We start from the raw sequence: 11,834 nt of genomic DNA, 5'->3' as shown, positions 1-11,834 counted from the left end.
GTGGTACGCGAGCACTCGGGCCCATCAGTAAGAAAGATAAGATAAGATAATAAGACTATGATAAGACATCATAATTAAGCATAATCAGCTCATGCATATTTATTCATGTGTACTCACAATTATTTTACGAGATATAGTTCCTACTTGCTGAGCGAAAGCTCAATCAGATATGTTCATGCTGTAGGTAAGAAACCTATCAGCAATTCTTGAAGGGCAATGGTGAGCGGCGGACGAATGGTGGAGATGGGAATGGATACCGCTCACGCAGTTATTTTCCGCAGTAAGTTTAAGAAAAATCATGTATATGTCTATATGATTCAAAGGTTTCAAGTATGTATGTTTAAAAAGTATACGTACATATGTATGTTAAGAAAACCAAGGTTGTAACTAACAACCCTAGTTTTGAGTATTTAAGTTTTAGAACGTTGCAACAGTACATGCAACAAAGAAATAAATTTTAAACATGAAGATTTAAATGAGTAATTTTGGAAGGACTTTAAGATGTACTTGAATTTAAGATTTCTCACGAAATCCGTTTTAAAGTCAAATGAGATGGCCGATTGAAATGACTAGTTTTAGAAAAGCTTTTAAAGAGTATTTAAAACAAGAGTTCAAATGCTATTCCATTTGAAGGATATTCCTAAAAGGTTTTATCTTAACTAAAATTAAGAAAAGCTTTAAGAAATTTAGTGATTCACTTATTTGAAATTATTGTTACAAATTATGAAAGTATTCCTTCTTATATATATAAAAAAAAAAAAAAAAAAAAAAATGTTCCGCATATTTGTAGAAACCCCAGTAAGTACAAGTTAAAGTATAAGTTATAGTGGCCGCCTCATAGGAGGGTCGTCACATTCGTGACCTTAGAACAAACTGATGGATGTGATTAATCTCCGCGGATGTACCAGAACCAGCCACACGCAAGGCTCTAGGAGGAATGTCTACTAATGTTTCTTCTTAAATATTCAGAGGTCAGAACCTTATTTTGTGTAATCCCCTTTTTGTTTTTGCTTAAGCTCTCAATCTTACCATGTTACCTTTTTTTTGGCTTCAGTAGGACACTTTCTAGGAGTTGCAGCATCATGGACTCTGCAGTATTCAGAGGCCAGAACCTTGTTTTGTCTACTTATGTTTCTTCTTTGAGATTCGCCAATTCTTAGTACAAGTGAAGCATCTTCGGAATGCATCCTTTGTTTAAGTTAATGGTATATGATGCAAACTAAAGAAGAGGGTGGTGAAATCAAAACACAAAAACAAGTGAAATTGCATCACTAGTTTTCGCTTCTGTGGAAGCAGGGGACTTGTGCCACCGTATTTTTCTCTTCAACTAGAGAATGGATTGGTAAGAATTTTCTCCAAAACTAATGCTAGTTTTCTTATGAACCCTTTGTTATTGTTCAAACTCTTAACTTTACATAAAATGTGCCACCTTTAGTTTCTGCAGGCTGCACTGTTGATCTGTAATGTTAGAGTTAATGTTGCTGATGTGCCGCATAATTTGGATCTCAAATGCCGATTGCTCGAACTATTAGTCAATATTGTCTTTTATGTAGTTATATGAGATTGTTGTATCTGTATAAATAAGGGCACTTGATCATTTATGTAATTCACTGGTTCACTCTGTTGGTTTTAGTCTGTTTTGCTTGAGAGCTTTGAGAGCGATTTTCTTAAGAGGCATTTTTTTCGGTTGTAATTGGGGACTAAGGGAAATAGAGTGAGAAACGCTGGTTTTTGTGAGCTATTGAACATCAAGATCAGACTCTGCACACTGAGTCCCGGGGATGTAGCCAGTTCTTTGGCCAAACCCCGTTAACAAATTCTGACTTCTTGATTGTTTGATTTGTTGTGTGCTTTTGATCTCTTCGTTTATTTATAATCTGTTGTTGCATGTCCTGAGCTCTTGATTTATTGTACATGATTTATTTATAACCTGTCTTTTTCAAATTTGAACAGTATACTTTCCAATTTTGGAAGCACTTCTATGATAAATATCTGGAGTGGAAATTACATGGGGTAAAGGAAAGAGAGAATCACGTCTAATAGAATCGATTGAAACTTGTGGTTTTTCATGTGTTCTTGGAAATTTATATGCAAATAGTTTTTTGCTTCATTTTCAACTTTTGAGTTTTCATTGCAGAAAAATGCCCTCAATAAAGTTGGGGGATACAGAAAATATCCCAAGAAAAAAATTTAGATTTCTTTAGTAGTATTATGCTGACTACATTTCCGTATAGCATTGCATTGCACTAAGAATTAATTTTCACAACACAACAATACCTTCTTCCCTGTCTCAGTGGCTATCACAGGCAAACTAAGGGCAAAAAACTAGACAAGTAAAACTTAATTTCAAGTGTCCCAGATCATCACAACAGCAATAACCCCAATACCAAGCAACACAGCCGAAAACTTGAGAAAAGGAGTGTCCACATAAACCGTTTTCTGAGGCGTATAGCCCATGGCTAGAAGATGATTTATGGACACATAGATGAACACCCCACAAGCCAAGCCCATGGATATCGCGAAGATCCAATCCGCCACGGGACCTTGTGTCGTGGCGTCAATTATTATCCCGATTACCACACCAATCGGACTAGAAATGGCAAAGGCAAATGCATAGGCTGCGCATGATAACAGAGGACGGTTCGGGATCATCCGGAGGAGGGCAATTCCCATGGCAATGGCTGCAAATATCTTGTGAAGAGAAATAGTCCAAAGAGCTTTCCAAGCATCGGCTTTTGTCTCCGCTACTCCGATGGCGATTCCCTCGAAAAGGGAGTGAAAACATAGAGCCACAATCAACAGAATACTGTCCCCTAATGAACCAACAGTTGCAACACTAGCAGCTGGATTTGCATGGGGTTTAGCAACACAGCCGAAAACTTGAGAAAAGGAGTGTCCACATAAACCGTTTTCTGAGGCGTATAGCCCATGGCTAGAAGATGATTTATGGACACATAGATGAACACCCCACAAGCCAAGCCCATGGATATCGCGAAGATCCAATCAGCCACGGGACCTTGTGTCGTGGCATCAATTATTATCCCGATTACCACACCAATCGGACTAGAAATGGCAAAGGCAAATGCATAGGCTGCGCATGATAACAGAGGACGGTTCGGGATCATCCGGAGGAGGGCAATTCCCATGGCAATGGCTGCAAATATCTTGTGAAGAGAAATAGTCCAAAGAGCTTTCCAAGCATCGGCTTTTGTCTCCGCTACTCCGATGGCGATTCCCTCGAAAAGGGAGTGAAAACATAGAGCCACAATCAGCATAATACTGTCCCCTAATGAACCAACAGTTGCAACACTAGTAGCTGGATTTGCATGGTGTTTAGTGTCATGGCTCTGTTGAGGCATAAAGGAGAATCTCATAAACATAAAACTAAAGCTATAACACGTTGTCTTAAATTACACTTGCTAAAATAAAAATAAAGTTAAAATATTAATACCTGGAAATGGCTTTGTGGGGTTCCACCATTTTGTCCAACCTTTCCCTTCTCAATACTCCCTGCAATGAAGAACAAAAAACGAAGAAAGATAAATTTTAACATGATTATCCTATGGACTCCATTAAGACCTAATAAAATTGACCAAACGGATCAATCATAGTTTTATTTTGCTGCTAAAAACTTTCTGATTATGTCATTTTTACAAATGGCTCTCAAAGAGTAATAGCCTTTTGGCACATTTCTCCCTCAAACTTTTTAAATTAACAAAACAGTCCCATTTTTTCTTCTTTTACCAATATAGTCTTTAAATTCATCAAACTATGACAAATTCATACATTTTTCCAAGTGTAAGAGCAAAACAAAAACGCATATCTCTTGTTTCCAAAAAGAGAAAAAGAAGAGAAACCAAATCTTTAATTCCAACAGAACAGAGTGAAAAACAAAGAAACCCCATTTTCCCATCAACCAAACAGAACACAAAAACCCACTTACCTCCAACCTCAACATCGCCATTCCCACCATTTATCTCCTTATCAAACACATGAGAAACGACACAATCCGCAAGCAAAGTGAGCAAAAACCCAAAACAAGCCAACATAAACGCAAAAGGATATTCCTTTGTCGTCAAATCCTCAAAAGCCTCATTGGCGTCGTTCAAGAAGTGCATAAGAGCCGTGCCCAGAAACACTCCGCCGGCGAACTGCGTGCCCAACACCAAAAACCTCTCGTCCCATTTCAGGAAATACGGCGACAAACCGCCGATAAAAGTGGCAGCGAAAATCAGTATCAAACACCATATTTTGGTCAGTATTAGGGACGTGGAGTGGAGAGAAGAGGAGGTTACGGCGTCGTTCTCGTCGACGTCGTCGTCGTGGTGGCCGCTGTGAGCTAAGGATGAGAGAGAGAGGGAGAGAAGGAGGAGAGAGAAAATGAGGAGACGAGGCATTTAGGAAGGATATGGAAGGTGGGAATTAATGGGGTTGATGAATATTGGTTTGGTTGTGGTTGGTGTTTGTGTTTGTGTTTGCGTTTGCGCGCGCGTGTGTATAAAATATGTTTATATTAGTTTGGTTTTAATAGTGTTTGTACTACGCAAGGGAAGATGAAGAGAGAGAAAGAGAGAGAAAGAGAGAGGAGAGAGAGAGAGTACTGCACATAAGAGGACAAAAGTGGAAATTTTGTTTGTACTACACAGCAAGGGTGAAAATATATAGAAATATCGGTACTGTAAATTTACGAAAATATCAGTGAAAATATCATAAAAATTTATGAAAATGAAAAGAAAATTTACATTAGAACATATTTTTAATACTTTGTGATAGTATTAACATTAAAAAGATACGTAAATAAATAAGTTTTAGACAAAAAAACCTCATACATATTACATTTCTTAATATCAAAATGAAGTTCTATGAAAGCTCAAACGTGGTTGTCCATCTTGATTCAAACATTCTCCGTTCACTTCGTTGATTCGAGTCTAAAATTTAAGTTTTTCTACAGTAAAAAGCTCTCACAAACAATCACATCTAACTTTTTTGCTACAGTAAAAAGCTCTCACATAAAGTCACATCTCAACTCGAATCAGCGAAGTGAACGGGGTAGTATTATGACATGTTATTTGAATAATGTTGAACAAAGTTATGAACGTGCCACATGAAGATTTATTAATCCCTTCCCACTGTATTTTTATGAATTAGAAATTGTGAATTCCCCTAATCGTTTGCCTGAGATGATGGTGGTATGTTTAGATGAAAATAATTAAAAATTTCATATCTATCATAGTTTCTAAAATTATGACTATATGAATAATGAATATTATGAGTCTCTTAGAAGAGCTACAATAATCAGAACACAAATTCATCGATTGTTTCATCAGATGTTTACATTCTTGATATTCCTCGCTCTCTCCTTGTTAGATGACAAAAGAAATAATGCAAGAAAATATATATTATAAAGAAAATTTAAAAAACAAAAACAAAAAAAACCTTTAAAATTTCTATTTCCAAAATCATTGAAATTTCACCGAAATTTCTCTAAAATTTCTCTGAACTTTCTTGATATTCTGCCCCAATTACTCTAGATGCAAACTAATATCAACATTTCGACCGATATTTTCCGACATTTCAAATATTTTCCCCATATTTTATCGATATTGATATTATAGTAGAATTTTGAGACCCACAAAAATCTGAAATTTCCACCGAAATTTCAAAAATTTGGGCGAAATTTTAGTCCATTCTATATGTCATATTTTAACGATAATTGTGTTAAATTAGTGTCGAAAATGCACGTTCGATGAAAAATTTGAACATCCTAATTCAAATGTAACACAAATCTTTTAACTCTTCAACTTTTAATCCTTTAAATCTTATAAAAAAGTTTGAGCTAATTAAAATGGAAGCATTGCAACAATTTTATAAGTTTGAAGAGTAATTGTCAAAATCAAAATTTTGAGGTGTAATGTTCTAAGCCACGATAAGTTCGAGGAGGAGGACCTACGTTAAAAAACCCTAATTTTTTTGGTATAATATATATATATATATTGGTATTGATTTTTATATTTTTTTGGTATAATATATATATATATATATATTGGTATTGATTTTTATGAATATAAGATAGTACAAGAATCATAGTAGAATAAAGAAGACAATTTAAAAAAATTTAATAACTATTTAACTTTACAACTGTTTGAATGAAGTAAAATATAGTTGTCCAAAGAAAACAATTTAAGGTGGTTGAATATCTTGAGTTGGCAAATACCTCTTAGGAGGGATCAATCTTAAAATGATTAGATTTGATTTTTGAAGGGCTATTGGGACAGCCGGTGGCAATTTTTGGAGCTTGTGGTACTCAAATAGTGATTAAAACAGATTTAATATTAATCAAATAGGACAACAAGAATGTGCTCAATTCAAGTATATGTCAACGAAATTATTGCACTTTTAAAATGACAAGATCATTAGGCAATAAACATTACTTTTGAAAATGACAGAGTTTTCATGAATACATTTGCTTGTTAAAAAACAAGTTTATAAGTATGATTATCTCTATTCCCGAGTTTATCCCTTACTCATTATCAAGTAATAGATTATAAAAATTGAGATCAGTCATCCGTGTCAAGTAATAGATTATAAAAATTGAGGTCAGTCATCCGTGTGGATCTGACCTTTTTCTTTTTTGTAACAGTTAATGAACATAATTTGAATTGACATTTAAGATACTTTTAAAATTACAAAAACCAACTTTTTACAAGAAGACAAAATAAATGATACTAGCATAAAAAATTATACATGTCATTTGGTGTAAAATATTATCTTAAATTTATGAATTATTAATTGTGTCAATGAACATTAATTTGAATCGACATTTAAAATACTTTTGAAATTATAAAAACCATTTTTTTACAAGACAAGATAAATTATACCAGCATAAAAAAAAACATGTACATATCATCAGGGTCTAAAATATAATTTCATCATGAAATGTCAAATCTCAATAATAAATTACAAATTATTACAATTCAACGATAGAAGTTCATTGTACATGATCAAATCACATTATTAACAAATTAATTCCAAAGTTGTCAAATGATATTTTCTAAATATGCATTTGATACTTACTTGCCCCTCTGAAAATTTGACAACAAAATAAAAGGGACAAAGGAACAATAATTAAGACATAAACTTAATTATCACGCGCGAGTGTATACGACAATATCTAGAAAATTCCAAGACAAAGCTAACGTTGGCACGGCCAGGATTCCGAATCGGGTTCAAGGGTCAGTATTCAGTCACCAATCACCATGTCACGTCATCCACGCTCAGATTTTTTTTTTAAATTCCCTTATTTTATTATTTGTGTTTATGCTAACGACAAGAATAACGTCAAGATAACGACATTATGACGAAAAACGACAACAATGGATAATACAGCATTAGAATAAGCTCCTTTTCCCTTTACATGCTCTAATGTATAGAAATGAAGAATTTGCAGGCATTGGATAGATCATGATTCTGATCGTTGACTTAAAGTCAAACAAAAAGAATATGATAGATTAAAAGGTTGGCCCACCATTAACTTGGAAATTCTCTTGCCTTTGCGTGAAGTATGGTTTAATATTAAAAAAAAAAAAAAGCATGGTTTCAAAGGTTGGATTCCGATTGGCTTCCCCATTAATTCTATCTAGAAAAATGGAAGAGAAAATGATAGCCAAGCAAACAGCCAAGTGCCAACTATGAAACACAGAAATATTCAATCAAAAGAGAAAAACAAAACAAGTAAAATAATGGCTCGTTCACTTCGCTGATTCGAGTTTGTAATTCGAGTTGAGATGTAATTTTGTGTGAGAGCTTTTTACTGTAGCAAAAAAGTTAGATGTGACTGTTTCTTAGAGCTTTTTACTGTAGTAAAACTCGAATCAACGAAATGAACGGGACCTAAGGCTTTGCAAAGGAAAGAAGGGAAAACAGAAAAACAAAACAAAACAAAACAAAACAAAAAACAAAAGAAGGTTGCTCGGAAGGCAAAAACAACAAAATGCAACAAATTGCTTCTTGAGGCTGGTTTTAGAGCTGACAATTTCAGACACAACACGATAAAACGACACAAAAATGATATGAGATAAATGGATTTGGACCGCACAATTATTAATTGAATCGTTAACGAACTGACACGAATAACACGAAAATAAATTGACTGGATTCGTGTCAGCCCGTTTAACACGGTTAACCCATTTAGTTATTCATATATATATATGTATATAATATATTTTTTTAGAGAAAACCCTTCGGTCCTTCCTCTCGCCCTACTTCTCTTTCACTCATTTTCTCATCTACCGCTATCTCTTGTCCAAAGTGCTCCGCCGCCGCTTGCCCACTAGGTCTCTAGACAGCTCCACCGCCGTTTCTTCTTCACTTCTTCTTCTCTGGACTCTTTGGACTCTCTGCAGTATCCCGTCAAATTCGGCGTTTGGAAAGGAAAGGTCTTGCTCTTCTCATTTCTTTGCCAGATCAGCCTTTGTGAAGCCTTCTTCTTCTTCGTCTTTGTCAAATTCGACCTTTGGGAAGTGAGATTCTCAACTCCGTTCAAATTTTTAGGTGCGTGAATAAGTGTTATGGTTTTATTTTCTTATAAATTTAGAGTCATAGGCCTCATGTCCACACTGAAAAAAAAAATGCAACAAATAAAAAAGACAGTAAATAGAAAAGATATCAATTAGAAAACGACGATTAATAAAATAGGGAACAAATAAACGACATAAAAAGGTTTATAAATAAAAAAAAAAAAAGGATTGGTAATAAGGGGTGGGGATGTCGGTGTTGTTGGGGAAAACGACATGATAACTGAGTTCATGGTCTTAGACTTTCAGAGGTTGAACTTCTGTTGGCTTCCGCTTTAAGAAAATTGAAGCGAAAATTATAGTCAATGCTAGATTTAAAATGATCTAAACATGATCTAAACATGATCTAAACAAGATCATAATAGCTAATCTAGCCTAAAATCTGAAAATGCCATAAAAACTCTTATATATTTAGGATTTAGGCATACCTCTATTCTGGTGGGCAGTGGAAACACGTCGTTCACGGTCACTGAAATCCGCCAATGGCCGGTCGGAGTGGGTGGAGGAGCTGTAAAAAGAAGAAAGGCAGGAGGAGCTCTGAGCTCCTCCCTATCTCTCCCTCTCTCTACCATTTGGCCACACCCCCCTAAAAGCCCCACGCACCCTTCACCAAAAATAAAGGGTGGCACCAAAAATATGGAGAAAATAGGATGGGGTGGGGATATTGGCTTTAATCAATATTCAATTAGAGAGAGTATTTTACCCAATGGGCTGACCAAATATTATGAGATAGAGGGAGTTCATATGCATCGAGCGAGTTAATAAAATAAGTGTCCATCCTATAATGGACCGATATTTAACATACATGCATGTGTTAATTCACATTAACACAGTCGTCTATAAGATGCTTTAATTAATTACAGAGTGAATTATTATGATTATGAAAGTCCACATAAAAATATTCCAACAATCTCCCACTTGGACGACATAATCATACAACAAACATTCACTCATCACAACATAAGCATCAACTAAGAATCTCACATAATAAACACAAGCCCAAAACAATCATGCATAATAACGTATCGATAGGATACAATCATTATACATAATCAGGCGCTAGAGATTCATCGAAGCATGACGGCAACTTTAATACATGGATCAAAAATAATGATAGAGACTAACAACCAGATGTCTCTTTTCAACTTGTCACTTTGCCAACTAAAAAGTGTGTCAACACAATATCACACATAAAGTGACAGATCCATGAATATGCATGTATTATTTGTAGTATAAGCAATCCTTATCAATAACAACATGTTACACACAAATGGCAATATACTCCCACTAGCTCAATACAACTACAGGCTCCTTACAGTCCTGAGTGGGATGCGTGTTCTTAAAACACCTAATAGGTAAGCCTTTAGTGAAACTGCCAACATGTTGTTTATAGGTGTGTTTTCAATAATAATGAGGCCTTTTACAATTTATGTTTACAAAATAGAACACACAATCATTATGCTTGAGCGGACAATGCTCCTAGTGTTCTAAGAGAAATATACTATTATGGAACTTTCACAACACAGTTTCAGCCGGTCTAGAAATGGAGTGAACTACTCCTAGTGCTAAAATAAAGTTCTACAATCACATCACACAAATAGCCTCATGATACGCCACATACTCTGCATCACAGTCAAGGACACTACAAGTGTCTACTTGACACTTTTTCAATAAAGTAGCTTCTTCTTTTATCATTTATGTAATGCCTGAGAAAATCCCAGACCTTAAATAATACAATTTATTTATTTAAGCCAAGGATTTTCCTAGAAAGTATTATGTGACTAAAGGATTTATGAAATTAATATCTGTATTCCTAAATTCTGTAGCAGATTTCATGTTAAGTTCATGTTTTCGATCAAGTAAATTCGATCGATAAATTCTTGCCGTACTTTAAGGCAGAATGATTTTCAGTACAAGTATAATTTGAGAATCTTAATTTCAAGAATCTCCAAACACAGCATGATGTTAGCAGCGTAAAAAAAAAACGCACTGACATTTTTAAAGAAGAGAAAATCCTTAATTGCCAGATAGCTAGATTAAAGTCACAAGATAAATACCTATAGTAGAAGGGTACAATGTGAGCTCGGGAGTTGACACCGTCAGAAACAATATCATTCCCGGGATATAATGCAGAAAAGTTAAATTTAGAATTTATTCAGTCTAGAATTAATTTCAAGACTTGAAACAGTTTAAGATATTACGCGAGTAAGAATTTAACGTGATATCAAAGCCGACGAGGATTTAACAGTTGAACTGTAAATAAACAGTAGAAAAAAAAAGAATCGTCATAAACAAGAATTTTCTGTCAGCTAAGTACCCTTTACAGTCAGTATGATTTTTACCTGATTCAAAGGTAACTTAAGAGAGTGGACTAAAGTACAAGGGGTAGGATTTATTTTTCTCTCTCTCCTTCTCCACTTTGGCCGGCCATGCATAGAAAAAATAGAGCCAAAATTGGCTAGTTGAGTGTGCTAGGGGATTACATGGTAAGGTGTGATGGGATTGTGTCAAATCAACTATTGGACATAAATGCTTACCACACTTCCTTCTTGAAGCACACCACCGGCCATGCATAGAAAAAATAGAGCCAAAATTAGCTAGTTGAGTGTGCAAGTGGATGACATGTTAAGGTGATGTGATTGTAGTGGTTAAAGGGGAATTAATGGCAAATTTGCTTCTCCCTTTCTCCTTCCAAAACCGGCCAAGAAAGGGGGACTTTAACCAAAAATTTGGTTGAATGATGGAATGGAATTGGTGTTAAAAAAATAATTTCCAAGTTGCCTATAAAATGAACCAACATAGGATAAGCTTCATTTTTTTTCTCCTAGCTTTTTCCCCACCCAAAAATCCAGCCACACACTCTCCATTTCCTTTCAAATATCTTCTCCCACTCTCCCAATCTTGAGCCACTAGCACACCATAGAAGAAGAAGAAGGAGATTAAGGGATTCTAGGAGGAGACTAGTCAAGCATTCCTCTAAGGGTAAAGAAACTCTAAATTCTTTCTTTTTCATGTTTTGGGAAAGTTTGAAATAGAGAAATATTCTTCTCAAATTTCCTTATACTCTTATAGTTTCAAGCCATTAACAATCCTAGAGGAGTTCAAGGGTTTTTCAAGAGAAAGAGAGAATTCTTCAAGGGTAAGTTCTTAAACTCCCCTCCATTAATTTCTAGCCAACTTTAAGCTTGGATTTATGGATGTAAATTTGTGGTTCTTGAAGAGATAAGATTGTAATAAGGGTGTGTGAGTTTTATGTTGGTT

General features: G+C 35.0%; 1 protein-coding gene and 1 long non-coding RNA gene across 2 annotated transcripts; one reads left to right on the top strand and one right to left on the bottom strand.

Moving 5' to 3' along the window:
* Window positions 1–814: 814 nt before the first annotated feature.
* LOC112093402 lies at window positions 815–1,590 on the top strand. The gene is made up of 3 exons (XR_002903030.1): window positions 815–971; window positions 1,055–1,342; window positions 1,436–1,590. It is a non-coding gene; the product is annotated as an uncharacterized LOC112093402 (long non-coding RNA).
* A 566-nt stretch (window positions 1,591–2,156) lies between these two features.
* On the bottom strand, window positions 2,157–4,466 carry LOC21410850 (zinc transporter 11). The gene is made up of 4 exons (XM_024171640.1): window positions 3,944–4,466; window positions 3,452–3,510; window positions 2,891–3,347; window positions 2,157–2,417 (listed from the first exon to the last, which is right to left on the bottom strand). Exons 1-4 carry the CDS (start codon window positions 4,395–4,397, stop codon window positions 2,347–2,349), a joined length of 1,041 nt encoding a protein of 346 aa, XP_024027408.1. The 5' UTR covers window positions 4,398–4,466; the 3' UTR covers window positions 2,157–2,346.
* Window positions 4,467–11,834: the final 7,368 nt, after the last annotated feature.

This window comes from Morus notabilis, unplaced genomic scaffold (assembly GCF_000414095.1).
Source record: "Morus notabilis unplaced genomic scaffold, ASM41409v2 Scaffold1185, whole genome shotgun sequence".
NCBI classification, from domain to species: domain Eukaryota; kingdom Viridiplantae; phylum Streptophyta; class Magnoliopsida; order Rosales; family Moraceae; genus Morus; species Morus notabilis.
This window is presented reverse-complemented; position numbering and strand designations above follow the sequence as displayed.

What these genes read in the sequence shown, in the direction of transcription:
- LOC21410850 (XM_024171640.1), bottom strand. Translation starts at nt 4,397, where the DNA reads ATGCCTCGTCTCCTCATTTTCTCTCTCCTCCTTCTCTCCCTCTCTCTC. An exon ending in TGGCGATGTTGAGGTTGGAG is followed by an intron (nt 3,511 to 3,943) that starts GTAAGTGGGTTT and finishes TCTTCATTGCAG; the next exon opens with GGAGTATTGAGAAGGGAAAG. An exon ending in AACGGTTTATGTGGACACTC is followed by an intron (nt 2,418 to 2,890) that starts CTTTTCTCAAGT and finishes ATGTGGACACTC; the next exon opens with CTTTTCTCAAGTTTTCGGCT.